The sequence below is a fragment of the Dermacentor albipictus genome, chromosome 9 (genome assembly GCF_038994185.2).
Source record: "Dermacentor albipictus isolate Rhodes 1998 colony chromosome 9, USDA_Dalb.pri_finalv2, whole genome shotgun sequence".
Taxonomy (NCBI): Eukaryota; Metazoa; Arthropoda; class Arachnida; order Ixodida; family Ixodidae; genus Dermacentor; species Dermacentor albipictus.
The window spans coordinates 47,490,691-47,505,980 of NC_091829.1; the positions used below are offsets into that span (position 1 = coordinate 47,490,691).

The 15,290-nt window shown below is 43.0% G+C and overlaps 1 protein-coding gene across 1 annotated transcript in view; it reads right to left on the bottom strand.

The window, feature by feature from the left end:
- Rich (Guanine nucleotide exchange factor subunit Rich) overlaps positions 1-15,290 on the bottom strand; it is a 64,493-nt gene that overhangs the window by 16,793 nt on the left and 32,410 nt on the right. The window contains exons 18-22 of the mRNA XM_065449445.2: positions 13,801-13,895; positions 12,101-12,147; positions 10,610-10,734; positions 5,335-5,525; positions 3,350-3,522 (exon numbers count right to left, since the gene is read on the bottom strand). Coding sequence (XP_065305517.2) covers positions 3,350-3,522; positions 5,335-5,525; positions 10,610-10,734; positions 12,101-12,147; positions 13,801-13,895 — 631 coding nt within the window. The remainder of the gene's footprint in view (positions 1-3,349; positions 3,523-5,334; positions 5,526-10,609; positions 10,735-12,100; positions 12,148-13,800; positions 13,896-15,290) is intronic.

Genomic DNA, 15,290 nt, shown 5'->3' on the forward strand with positions numbered 1-15,290 from the left:
GAAGCTGTTTGTGTTTACACCACGTTAACTTCAACATAGCCTACTCAACAGGAAAAGTGAGAAGAACATAAGGTCCATGTCAAGCCAAAGCTGTTGTCTGTGCTAGAACGCTAAGAACTATTTTGGACAACCTAGTACTTGATACTTCACTTGTTAGTACAGTAGAATCTCATTAATATGATTTGGAAAAAAAAGAACACGAGCAAAAACGTACCAACCTGAAAATGTACAATCTGTAGTAAAAAAAAAAAAAAGAAGGTCGCAATTTTACCTGAAACGCAAAGCATTGATTGTGACAGCAAATTAGTGGACAGCTATATGAAGCAAGGATAGTAATTTTATCAGCTGTATAAACTTGTGAACATAGGCATACCGACTAAATTAACAAGCATGGTGTCATGCACACACAAGCAAACATGAACAGATCTCACTCAAAGACCGCAGAAACTCGCTGTCAAAACGTTGGAGTGAGGAAGCGCAGCAGCAGCAGCAGCAGCAAGCAAATTGACTTTCGTGTTGTGTCTTGCATCAACGTGAGCTAAGCTGCAGAAACACAGCACGCAGCAGACTGTGTCCCTGACGCAGATGGCTTTCAAGATACAGCAACCAGGGCGGGTGTGCATGGCTACCCGGGCCAGCCGGAGTAGACGTGCACCCCATCTTTACCTAACCCTGAAGCCTCATGCGACGGAAGATGGTGCACTCCCTCGCGGCTTCCCTCCCTTGCGTGTGCGAGATTGAGTGATCACTGGCTCACCCTAACACGCTTTCACTTGCACATACAGCATAGGGTGTGTGGCGACAATTTTATCACCCTTGGATGTTATATGGAACCTCATGCTGACGCAGACGGAAGAAATGCACCTGGAGCATCCATATAATTGCTATCTCAATAAAAAAAAAATTTGTGGGATCAATTGTAGTTGTCATACACATACTGCGAAACATTACGTGAATTATTGCAGCACGAGACTCCAACATGCACTCAGCTGATGGGGCCTGGGCGGCGCAAGACTCGCATTGTCGTTTTTGTGGCTTCAGCAAGTTTATGCATGCGCTCCTTGAATTTGGCCTGAGTTGACAGCTTCTTCAGGCGGGGCATTTTGGTGTGAAGTACAAGGATGGGAGAGCAACGAAATCATGCTGGTGGGCAATGCAAGAATATGATGCCCCTAAAGCGAAACATGAAACTTCATTTGGGCAGGCAACTACTGTCCGGAAGCTGCTGTGACAGGCACCTACTGCTCTCGATTGCACTTGCCTCGTGCCTCTTTTTGTTAACATGGGATCCATCAGCAGGAAATGTATCATACGATCAAAGTTTCATGATGTACTGAACATTGGTGCCGAAAGAATGTGTTTCCCGGGAACATATTAGTAGTAACAGGTAAAAAAGAAGTATAACTGCATTGGGTCATTTCCTGTGTTCTCAATCATGAATGTCTGCTCCAGGAAATCGCAAAGAAAAGGATTGTATCAGCGAGGTGTTCTACTGTAGTTACGGCACAAAAAAAAAAAATGGTAAGGATTGATGTATTAACCGAAACAAACGATGAAGCAAAGATTGCATGAGATGAACAGAATAACACAACTTTTTTGACACTCGCAAAATATGCATGGAGATAATAACTGTAATGTCACATAAAATAGTAACTAACAAAAAGAACAAGAACTAAAGAAACTCAGTGCCTTTCCACTCTGTGAAAAAGGATGACCAGCGAAGCTGTGTATGTGGGCCCTTTAATGGCGAACTGCACCTCTGCCGCGGGTCGGCCCGGCATTGCACTATCTTCAGGATCGGTCCACGTGCGGGAGTGCTTAACGCCTGCTTCACATTCGCTGCGGGTCGGCCCGGCATTGCACTATCTTCAGGACCAGCCCATGTATGGGGAGTTTTGTGTCTATACACGGACACGATGCTGGGGAAACTAGCCCTTAAAAGCTTCGCTGTAAAAATAACGATAAACGTGCAATCACCGCCATGCAACAATTTTGACTAACACCACAATCAGTACAGAAGAGCGAGTCAGTGTTAGCCACAAGTCAATCCTGCTGCCATGATGACACATGTTCATAATTAGATAAGTATAGTAGAATCTTGTTAATTCAAACTCAAGGGGGACCGGAAAAGGAGAGCCCCTTGAAATATAATGCCAGATCAATTGTGTGACACAAAACACAAAATGTGGCATGCACTGCTTTGCTTGTTCCAGTTTGGTCCTGGCTTCTGCGCATTTTTGCTCATCATTCTTACGGCACATGACATTATGGTAGCAAGCGATGCACTCAACCTTTGCCTTTGGCACAGGTCTGTCTGAAAAGCGGAGCATGGGAGCAAGAAATTTAGTTTGAAATAACTGTTGCACAGCTTTAAGGGTTGGAATTCATGGGAAATCTCTATTCAAATACAGTCAATGACCGATCTCCCAGACGGCCAATTTTTCGGACATGTGCCTTAATTCAAACGCCTTCACGGCATCACCACATACACCTTAGAGTGGATGTATAAAAATGTCTGAAATTTTGTACACCAAAAACCTTTGCTGTCAGATCTTCCGAACTGTTTGCCATGTCCGCAGGTCCAAAATGGCATTATTCAAAGCCACCACCACTGCCATTTTGACTATCTCGCCGCCTCAAACTGGCGCTCTTGCCCGCAGATCTGCTGGCAGCTGTAGCCACCTCTCACGACGCTATGCCCAGCTACTTCGACATTCGCTACCAAGCCCCTTGCAGCTTGGTGCCGTGTTTTTCATTAAAACAATTCCCCGCTGTTAGCAATGGCACCGACTCTGCCATTGTAATCCTCGCCAATGGCTTTGAAGCTCAGAAAGCACGACACTTTGCATATTGCCGGTTTCAGAAAGTCAGCTTCGCCTCAATAAGGCAACATTACGCGGTAAAGCATATGAGAAGTATTGTGGTGAATAATACCAAAAGTAACAAGGGGCAATAGTCACAGGACATAGTATGTATTCCTTAAATTATACACGCATGCACCGCCATCTCCCATCACAGTACGAGCACCGTTATGCCTAATACGTGTACTGGCAAGCCTTCAGAGCTCTTTTGGACATGCCTGTGGCAGTTTGAGCCTTCAGGGGCAGTAAAAGCCATGCATTCATTTTTTCGGACTGCCCGATTTTTCAGACCTTTTCACGGCTTCTAAGGAGCCCAAAAAATCAGACGCTGACAGTACACAGGACTCTCCTGTGACCAACTGAGCGATTCGAATTAGCATTTCTAGTTATCAGGATTCTACTGTATCGATACAAAGTACTTTGTTGCTAGAATAACGCGTGCATCCTTAAATTTCTACCATGCTATTTTTAGCCAATATGCAACTCACGTTGAAGGACCAGCCGAGGGTCGCGGAGGTGAGCAGTCTGCTTCAGGGTTGATGGCGCGCAAGAAGCGCACCAAGTCGCGTGCCAGGGTCCAATGGGCACCATCGAGAGCAGCTCCCAGCAACAAAGTAGCATGCTGACGGCTAACGAGCGGCACTTCCAAGTTCTGCAGGACCTGCACCATGATATGTTGTGCCTCAAGCTTACAGATATCTCTCTGACCTGTTAGGCAATGTGTAACATTTGTACAAGTTTGCCTTTATTTCTGGCCATTTAGAACGCGTTTGTATAAACAAACCGAAAACAACGAAACTTTATTTCAGCTGAAGCTTAATTCGTATAGTAAGTAATTAACTGGTAGTTGGCTTTCTAATCTATGCAGAACAAAAACTCCCTCCAGAATATTAAAAATGCCACTATAGATTATTCGACAAGTTTCCAGCATATAATTAAAATTTGGGGGCATCAAACTCAGCGTAGCATATATGATACGTTGGAGATTACCACAGCATTACCACAATGGAGGCCTTGAACACCCTCATGTAACTTCACTATTCAATATGCAGTGAATGCTAATTCACATTTTCTAAACAGGTAATTAGAACTTCACATGAAATGATCATATACCTGGGTGTGTATGACTGCTACAATAAACATATTGAATGTCATTTGCATGTAACAGCTGTAAATAAATCACTTTTCTTTTCTGCAGTCCACAAACTTTTGCTCCTGGGCAGGACATAAACATTACTTGTGATTGTCTCTTCACAGCAACAAAAAACTACAGTTTCACCCACAATGCAAAGCAGCAATGCGACAGCTGGCACTTTTTTGAGCAATGTCGATTGGAGTAAACATTTGTGGATGTGGGTGAGCAATCTCATTATGAGAAGAAAAAGTTCTTCACTGTTGACTTTAGTCCATGCCATATTTGTTTGTGGGAGTGGATTCCCCAACGGTGGAAAAATGGAGAGAGCATGGCCTTTTCTTCATCCTCTTTCCAAGCCTGCCTTTCACTTCTTACCGCTGGACTCATTTAAATATGTTCGCTTCTGTCTGATTTACGGATAATCTGCAGAGCAAGTTGTCAATCATAGCACATGAACCAATCAAAACACAGGCAGCACAATCAACTCTGCAGGCAAAGTACTTATTCTCTGCTGTGGCTTCAGTGGAGTGGCTCAGAAATAAAATCTTCTGAACGGAAATGCCCAAAGTCCAAATCCTCACAAAGCACTACACATTTTTTTCTTTAGTTCATTACAAACTGACAAATCACTCTGTGATTCTTGCAACAGATGCCAGCAGACATTGAGGCGACTAGGAGAGTGACCCCACGTGTAAAACAACAATGAAGAAAAGGCGTGATAATGGGAGAAAAGAAACTGACTTGCAACACTGCGAGGCAGTTAATTACCAATTTTTGTTAGTCTTTTCAGAGTAACTTAAGCAGCGGCAAAGTATTTCCACCTTGCTGTAGAGCTCATATGCGAAGACGACGGTTGTCTTAAGGTCATAGCTCTTTTTAAAAAAAAATATGTAATGTCTAAAAAAGACACCCTGGCTTATAAATAACTTCTTGTGCTTTTTATGCCTGCTGTGACCACACAAAGATGAAATTTACCATGCTTTTGCTGAAATATTACATTTGATCACACACATTTGGCGATTTAAAGCATTTACAAACAATTAAAAAATATTTGTATTTACGAATTGCTACTATTTGATTCAGAAAACCAAATAGAATATGACAATATTCAATTCATCATTTGAAAGTTTTGGATGTTCGCACACAGCTACTGGCAAAACTTTAGCCGAGAAGTAAGATGCATGATAGTACAAGGTGATCAGGTAAAATGTTTCATCCCTCTTGGACCATCGCATTACACGGAGATAGATGCAAGACCTTTAATCTAACCTTGTGGAGAACACGATAAAATCAGATGTCAGGGTGTTTGGCCCAGTCTGCAAGAAGTGCGAGCTATACCAGTAAATAGGAGGCGGCTGTGTCCAGCTGTCCTTGCAGCAGGCACTCCTGGAATAGGTCCTTGGGATTCCCCACGGATGCAAACAAGTGAGGCCACAGGGCCAGCTCAGTTTTGCGGGCACACTGCACTACCGTCTGGAGGAACACTGGGAACTCGCGGATGAAGTCAATCACCCGTGGAAGCAGCGCATCTGTGCACAGAGAAGGAAAGATAAGGTTAATTCGAATTGCCCGCACTTTGCGAACTGGTTCAGGAAGTGCCGCACTGTACGATTGGTTTCAACAGTGAAACACAGCGTCGTCTACACATCATTGTTTGTTTGACATAGCGCAAGCTCATGCAGAAGGTGCTGGGCTCATTTTGCAACAGCATGGAACTGGCACTGAACCACAATGAACCATTCGTGAAGAGCGAGGCAAATAGAATACACCTATAATTTCGGGTTCACTGCCATGACCTGCAAATGAAACATTACACACAACATGGTAGCCTGCTTTCGTGTGCGTTCACTTTCACCACTGCTGCGGCGCTCTGTTTGACACTTGACTGGCTTGCTACTCAACACTCCAACCATTACACGAACTCAGCGTGCGGCAACTGCACAGCATATCATGAGATAGAAAATTCAATTCTCATAGTGCATAAAGGTGCCCAAGCTCGATACTGTCTGATATACTTCTTTTGGCACACCTATAATCCCATTCTTCATGAACGAGAAGAAAGGGGGTTATAAGTAACTTAAAATTGCTCGTAATAAAAGATCAGGAAAACACAAAAGAGACACTGAACACCTTCCAACTTGCCCAATTTACAGTGCTAAACTAGATTAAAAGCCACCCTTGCTGTGGGTAAATGCTGGCTAACTCAGTGTCAATGCACATAAGCTGGCAAGCTTTCTTTTGCTACAGACTTAAATATGCACTAAATATCACAAAGTCAGCTTTGACGTGTATACACTCCGCACAGATATCAAAGCAAACAATTATTTCTGCATTCAAACTGTGAGCCCTCAAGAGGGAAAACTTCACTCACCGTAATATGTTATGTAAGTTCTTGCTTTGAAAAATTCACCTCGTTGACTTTTCTTTTATTGCAAAGAAACAAGAAAAACTGCTCGATTTAAAAATACAGTTAAACCTCGATATAACAAACTTCAATATAACGAAATTCTCAATATAACGAAGTATTTAGCTTTTCATAACTTTTTGTGCATAGAACATGGACAAAAATGGACAAATGTATTCAGAACCTCAATATAACGAAGTGTGTTTGTATGCGATTTCAATATAACAAATTTCACTGCCGCCGAAATGATGTCCCGAAATGATGTCATCTCAAGGGTATTTTCAAGTGCAGGAACAAAAATAAGTCTGGGAGAGCCACATCAGGATAGTAGGGCAGCTGGGAAACCATGGAACCTTTGAATTGGCCAGGAAGCACGGCACGGCATAACAATCTTCGTGCACAGTTTTTTACATCTGCAAATTATTTGTCAGAATTGCGTGAACAGTACTTTTTGAATATTTAGTGTCTGCACAACTAAAAGGACACTCAAATGATGGTCTGAGTCCGAAAGATCTCTCATACGCGTCACATTTTTGTCGGTGATGGTCGCTGATGGTCCACTAGTGTGGGATTCACTGCTGACCTTTTCACAACTTTCTAAAAAGGCTTTGTGGCACTGGTAGACTTGACAGTCAGACAAAAAATTATCACCAAGTGCCGTCTTTATCATAGGAAAAGTTTCCACTGTGGACTTGCCGAGTTTTCACACAATACTTGATGGCAATCCTTTATTCCAACGAGCGCTGCATTACGGCTTGCATAGGAAATGAAAAGAGTTTCATGGAAAAGCCTGTTTTTACTTTCCTGGAGGTTGCGGATGGCTGAGCGACCGCGCCTGGGTAAGCTAACTTCCCCCTCCACCAATCCCAACTGGTCCTAAGCACGCTGCAACGTATGGTTGCTTCACAATATAATCACAGACATTACTTTTCAGACAAATCCTGTATATTATAATGTCCCCTTTCATATTGGTACACAGAGTACATTAGAATGTAGGAAAACATAGGTGTATTCAGGTGTTTCAAATGATGGTAGCACAGTGAGTATATTTAGGATTATAAATAGGGCAAAAAAAGAAAAAGCAGAAGAGAGGACACATCACTGGCAGAGTTGAGCTATCTTACTAGAAACTCCCCTTTACAGCTCCAGGCAGCAACCTACATGACTGATGCCATCTGCCATTGAAATACAAATGAAAACTTGCTTAGGTTTGTTGTTGCTTGTTGTCAGTTAAGAAAGCATGCAAAGTAGAATGTCGATTTACAAAAGCACCAGTTAAAAACAATATTTATTCGAGTATGCTCAATGTGATACCTCCAGAATTCTTTTTCTCTCCTGTCTGTGGCACTTTACAATTATTTTCTTTTTTTCAGCTGGTGACATGACAATTGGCAGACGCCGACAGTTTCCACATATCAGAGTGGCCAGATTCTGAAACATGGGTATTGTGAACAGGTTCGCAACTGATATGATTAAAGGACTCTAGCCACTGGTAGAGACTGGGCACACAACCCAGGCGCCATCAGATTGGCCTGCAGAGGCAAGTCAATTAGAGCATGATCCAGAGTGTGCGAGTGCAACTTGAGGCAAGAACAAAACCGAAGAGCAAAAAAATATATAAATAAATAAATAAATAAAATAAAAAGCAAGAACAAGTGCAGTCCAAAGCTATGCCCTTACATTTTCTATCAAGCAGATCAAACAGCAGTAATATCTCGTTAATAGAGAGGATTGAATAATTCAGACTCATTTCCTGGTCTCATCACTTTGGATGTATATGACTGCAGACGAGATCATTCAGATGAACCCCAGAGTAACCGAGCTCAAAGTGGCACCAAAGTTCAACGCAACAAAGCAAAAGTGGTGCGGGCGATGCTAGCATCCAACCAAAACGAAATGGAAAAGCTCCCATTGCCATAAGGATCAGTGGGAACAGTACAGGTGTGATACCATAGAGGAAGGAAATAAGTGATCTGTGCTTTCTTATTTCAATTATGGCCGCTCACGGCACCACCTTGGCCATATGCCTTTAGGACTGCATGGTCATGATGATAGAAACACCAGATTAAACTTCAGTGGTTGTGGTGGGCACTGCTTTCCTTTTGATTCAGTGCAAATCGTGCGGTGTCACAATCAGTGCAGAAGCCGTCGGGGATAAAGGACAATTCTGGCGCTGCTCATGCACTGGCATGAAACTTGCCAACCAGCTCACGGGCAAAAAAATATCCAGACTGCATGCACAGCTGTGAAAAGCACGTACATTCAATGAGCTATTTATCGGACAGCCGATTTTTCAGACATGCATGATAATTCGGACACCCTTCACGGCGCCACCACATATCCCATAGAGCCAGTGTATGAGGACATCTGAAATTTCGGACACTGAAACCCTTCGCTGTCCGATTTTCTGAACTTTTTGCCATGACTGCAGGTCTGAAACGGCATTCAGGGTCAATTATTTTCATCGTATGCGACCGCCCAGGATCGATTTCTTTTATTGCAGATTTAAATTCTTCAGAGGAACCTGTCTCGAAAAAAATATTTTGCATTGGTATACATGTAGTACTGTTTATTAATGAGTAACAACAACAAAAAAGAAAATAAGCTTATAAGAATGAAAAACCTGATGCATTCTTATAAAAATAGTTCAAGGTTTAGAAAATGCACACACGAGAATATTTTGTAAGTCTCAAATGTCCCTGCTCTTACACTAATATTTATGTCCATAGTGTAATCGAACTGCGTAGGTGATTGCAATAAAAGAAACTGTGGTTGTGTGCCTGTCAAAAAAGAAAAACATGTGACAAACCTCCGCTAATCTTCATTTTATCGCCAACCAGAGGCGATTCGTTTTCGCAAGTCTCAAAAAAAAAGAAAGAAAATGCATGCACGGCGGCATCCTTCATATGCGCACCCCTGCGAGCAATGAGTGCGTAACAGGTGGTCACCCTTTGAGCAATTAGTAACGAATTAGCCATCAGTTTTGCGAGTGCAAGAAGTCGAAACCGCCAGCGGAACAAAACTCAAACTAACCGCCGCCCACCTGTGCATGCGCCAATGCGCGAGCGGTAGCATATAGACACGCTGGAGCAAACATACTAGCTCTAAAACAAACCATGCAACTAAACTGAGAGAGGGAGGTGCGAGAAAAAAATTTCCTGTATTCCCGCATAGTAGCAGCACATGGCAGGAAAGAAAAAATTAGGAAATTGGTGCGCTTTTTAAACGTACGGACGGCGCCGTAAATATACGGCATCAACCATTTTGGACTTGTTTGTGGTGCCATATATTTACATCATTGACCCTGAAAGGGTTAACCAAAGGAACTGCCACCATCATTCCCATTATCTCACAACCTTCAAGCAGTGCTCTTGCATGTAGTCCACTGGCAGACATGGCCACAGCGGCAATGCTAAGCCTAGCAACTTCGATGTTTGCTAACAAGCTTCCTGCTGTTCAGTGCCATGTATTTAATTGAAAAGATTCGCTGCTTTCAACAATGGTGCCAATTCAGCTTTTGTAATCCTCTCCGATGGCTTCGAAGCTTGGCAGGCAAGTATGGCAAGGATGGAACGCTGCACTATGTGGGATCCTAAATATTTGCTTCGCCGCAATACAGATGTGTTACGCGGTCAAGCAGACGCAATGTATTGCGGTAAAGCATCCAAAAGGTGGGAAGGGTGGCCACTGTCACGGTACACAGTATGCATTTATCATACATGCGTGCACTTGTCGTTCTTTGTCACAATACAAGCACCGATAGACCTACTAAGTGTACTGGCAGGCCTTCAGACGTGCCTGTGACAATTTGAGCCCTCAGGGGCAGTAATAGGCACGCAATTAATTTTTCAAACTGCCCGATTTTTCTGATGTTCTCGCAGTCCCTAGGGACTTCAAAAAATGGTAGATTGACTGTATGCTTTAATGAATATGCATCTTGTGCTGCTACCAGACTGCAAAGACAGTTGTAAGGCCCTAACTACTGTGAGAGCATACCAGACACGTGAACAAAGAACTGAAGCTTCTGCACTGATTTCCTTAGCAACTAAAATAATGTGAACAAAGTGAACATTCATTTGTTGTTTTCTTGGGCCATTTAATAATTTGAAATTTAGTTAGTTCAAACTTCTTTTGAGTTCAATGAAATTCACAAATTAAGATTCTACTGCAGCCCAATCTTAAATTTTATTCAGTCAATGGTGCCCTTACCTGGGATGGGCTCGGACGACATGGCCTCTTCTTCGAGCACCTCATGCAGCAGCAACTCCAGCGAGTGGTGGAAGTAGGGGAGCTCGGTACAGCTGCGTGCTATCTCCCATGCATGGTAGCCCAGGCTGTAGCAAGGTGGCAGAAGGGCTCGTACTGACACCACACCTCTTAAAATGCCCATATTCTTAAAGAAAACTTTGAAAGCTTTGTACTGGCTATGCTGTTTTGCCATTAACATTAAAATCCTAAGATTTCCCAAGACTGTCCCCATTGTGACAACTGGCCACCCAGCTTAAAAAAAAAAAAACACTGCAAAGCATGAATGAAATAAATGATTGAACATTTCATACCCAGAGCAAATACTACAATACTTGCACAACCATCACGGCACTTTTATTTTTTTGTTCCCCTCTTTCTTTTCATATAATTATATACTAGCTTAACAAAGCACTCCTTGTAGTGTTTGGAAACATGCTCCAAATAAAATGCAAGTTATCTAATGGTCCATGCATTACGTGGTCTGCTGTGTTTAAGAACAGTGCTATAGGGACTGAGATTAGGTCCATTACAACAATGTGTGAGACAATGAACAAGAGGCCTGAGAACGGTTCGGACCGACGGCAGGAGCCGAAGAACTTTTTTTATTCTTCTTCTGACCTCGCAGCTCACAGCACGAGACACACACGCTGGAGTGTGCCATATATATAAGGCCACCACGATAACGATGGCTGCTAGAGTGCGAATGCAAAGCACATAAAGACATAAGTATTTACAACCAAAGCAACTGCAGCGCTAAAACGCAAATAAATAAATAAACAGTCAAACCAGGATATATTGAATTATTTGTGTGACAAACAGCTGTAAAATGCCCTTGAAAATGCTTGTACAAAATATTTATTTTATATATAAAATTATTGATATATCAAACTGTTTCACAATCTCCTTCGAGTTCGATATATCCAAGTTCGACTGTATGCAGCAGCGAGCAAAAAGATGTATATTTCTACTTTTTCAGATGACCATTTCACGTACAACTGCTAAAAAAAGGAATAAAATACCAGTTTGTCTTTCACTGAATTGGCAGCTGTAAACACCTTACAGACACCAATGGCTTTGTGTAGCACCTCTGCAGCCTCAGGGGTGTGCAAATATCAAAATTTTCAAACATGAATGGAATACGAATATTCAGCTTTAAATACCCACTGAATATAGTATTGAATAATCATACGCACATGCATTTATTAAAAAAATGTTTGTTATTTTAACATGATAAAACATCGAAATCACATTGGCAACAGCAAACAATTAGACTACCAAGCCATTATACCAAAGGATTGTGTATTTGACTCAAGTTAACCTGGGAAATTTAGTAATTCCCAAATATTTATCCTTTGCTGCAAGTTTAAAATAAATTTTTGCTCCCCAATGTATAAATTACCAAGCATTATGCTACCTAGGAAAACCTAGATAGAGAAGCACATATGCACTCACTTGCGGCAAAGTAGCTGGCGCAGAATCAGGTGCAAGTAGACTTGACTCTGAAAGACAATGACAGCAATATTTTACTAGGACAGCCACTGTGCTAGGTAACAACTCTCAGTGTGAATAGAATTGTTTAAGATCCCTTTGCAAAGAAATAGCCACCTGTGTGCTTATATTGTACTCGTTTCACACACAAAATAGGATGCATATTACATGCAAACTTTGCCCTACAATGCCACTTTGCAACACATCCCTTAGCATTGCTGTGAAGCCACACCGTGCTTCTACAGGGAGCAATGATTAAAGTAGTAATGACTGAACACTGCGAAGAGAAAAAAAATTTACGCAGAAACTCCTTTGGGAGTCGTCTAAGTTTGTGTAAGCATTGTGCTACTTGCTCATATCTACACAGCATGGTGTCATTATCAATGTTATGAAACTTGATCCGACCAGTACAAACGACAACGACTGCAGCAACACAAACTGCTGCCGAAGGCAACGCAAGGTGAATTGATGACGCAAGCAAACTACTGCAGGTAGTGGCGCCAGGTGCGCTGACGACGTTCCAATCATTATAAGCTGTTATCGCTCTTTAGTGCCGTATCCATCTGCGTCGAACCATTATAAACTGTGATCAACCACACTCTGGCAACGGCTGCGTCTTGCGTGGCCATGAGGGCTGTACCTTCAAAGCAATCTGTGATGGCAACAGGGAGCACTGACTGCTAACAGCCTCGTGTGCTCTGTGTTCTTGCCGCTGCGTTCACAGTGAAGAGAGACGCGCGGGCCCCAATCCTGAAAGCGACCTGCTATGGGGACTCACAGCAGTAAGTGCTGAGAGCTTCGTGTGATCTGTGCTCTCGCCACGTAGTTTGTGCTGAAGCGAGAGGCAGCCCGAAGATGAATTCATTCATTGCTGCAGGCGCTATTTTGAAAGCGATCATCTTATGGAATGGATGAACAGATGGACGATTTTTCTTGTTGGGTAAGCATAGAAATGCTTATGCATTTAAAAGCAAATGTATATGGTTTGGTCACTCCTGGGATCACAGCTGTACAATCTGTACTGTGCCATTCACTCCATAGACAACCTAAAAAGTTCACAGTGCTCAACGACTGAAAACTGATACTAGGAGTGTGTGGCTGCCGTCCCTTTTTTGCACCACCGGTCGCCACTAAGGACAATAAGAGTTGATGCATTCTTGTATTACATGAAAGCGAGAACCTTTGTGATGCACCATAAACTGCATTTTGCTCCCCTCCCCCAGCGAACACCCAGCGCCCACCAGTGGCGCAACGGTCCAAGTATCGCATTTCAATTGTTGAACATTGTACATAGCACAATCTGACTGGCCACAGGCAACTGGTTACATTATGTTTTTGGCTGAATGTATATCTGGTCAAGTTCAAAATGCAGCTGTAGTAGACACACCACTCAACCATCATACCAAGGATAAATTTACAATTCCCCACTTGCCAACACATCAACGCTGCTTCTCAAACAATTGCTATGACTGCAAGATTTATGACAGCAAGTTGTGACCACCACAACTTCAATGTCAACATAGCCTTGTAGAAAATTGTACAATTTCGACTCCGAAAGAAAAAGTGTTACGATCGCTGATTTTTATTCAAGTCACTCAGCAAACAACTTGACTTACATCAATTAAAGCTTTGAAAACAATGACACTGTTAAATGGCGAACTTACTGACTTGGAGACAACGCAAAGGGGGAATGGATCAGTGCCGCAGAGTGATGTGTCACTTTCTGCACCCAGAACCACAGCCTCCTCAAAGAGCACGGCTGAAAGAGAGAAGACACAGTAGCACACAACAAAGCCAATGAAGCAAATATGTTTTCATGATTCAGCAGATAAAGTTAAGCCTTCTGATGAGCTAATCATGTAGGAAAATTTAAGGAGTCGGTTCAACAGGTTAAGACATAGCCTGTATAATACAGCCAAGCTTTGATATAATAAAGTTGCATCTGACACAAAAACATTCTCACTGTACAGTTAAACCTTGATATAACGAAGTCGGTAAAATTGACAATTTGCTTCGTTATATCAAAATTTCATTCTAGTGGAATTCGACATATTACACAAATAAATACAGTCGCCAATCGATTTTTCTTATACGGAAAAGGGCTGCAGAATTTTCTGAATTATCCGGCAATTGAATAAAGCAAATTCGAATCAGAAAACAATTCATTCTGATAAATTTGGGAGTCGGCGACGAATGATGCTGTTTCATGCCACGTACATCGATGATATCTTCTCGGCGGTACTAATTAAGTGAAGCCAGCCACCCTTTCGCATGCACTCCGCCCCCGCGGCTGATAGCATTGCTTGCACTGGGATGTCGTTATCAGGCAGGAAAAATGCCGGCAGCGGCGAGTGAATGCTTCGGCTGCCTCTCGCTCCAACAGGTCACCAGAACTCGAGATTACGCAACCTCCAATACTAAATGCACGGTAAGACTGCTTACGGACTGCTTATGGACTCTATTCCAATGGAAGGGAAGCGTAGCAGGGGGCAGCAGAAAGTTAGGTGGGCAGATGAGATTAAGAAGTTTGCAGGGACAACATGGCCACAATTAGCACATGACCGGGTTATTTGAAAAAGTATGGGAGAGGCCTTGCCCTGTAGTGGGCATAACCAGGCTAATGATGAAGACTGCTTGTCTGCGCTCGTCCTGTGTTCCTGCTTGTCCCTGTGTCATTTTTTGCGCTATGTTTCCCAGTCTGTATGCTTACATAGAGCCATGCCGTTTCCGCACAACCACTCTTCGCACGTGCGGCAGATTATCTAAAAAGCAGGTTGCCCGGCTGCATATGCGCTTAGCCGCGGTTACAGCCATGTGCAGCCACAGCCGAGATGCGTGGCAAAAATCAAGACGCGTGCCAACTTACACCCTTTAACCCTCAGCCCTCCGCCCCCCTCGCGCGCGCTTGATCACTTTACTGCGAGCTTGGTCACCTCCCCCTCTTTGCCTCTGCTCGCGTAGGAAGGTGGCACTTGTGAAGCCACCATCTTTCTTGTCTCGCCCTTGCACACTTTCACTCGTACCTAAAGCACACAGTGCACAGGGCGCTATAGGGTCTTATCACCCCTGAAACATGATGCAACTCCATTTCAGCAGCCGCGTGATTTGAGAGGTGCACTTGCAAGTAGCTGCTTGTAATTCAATCATTCGACCA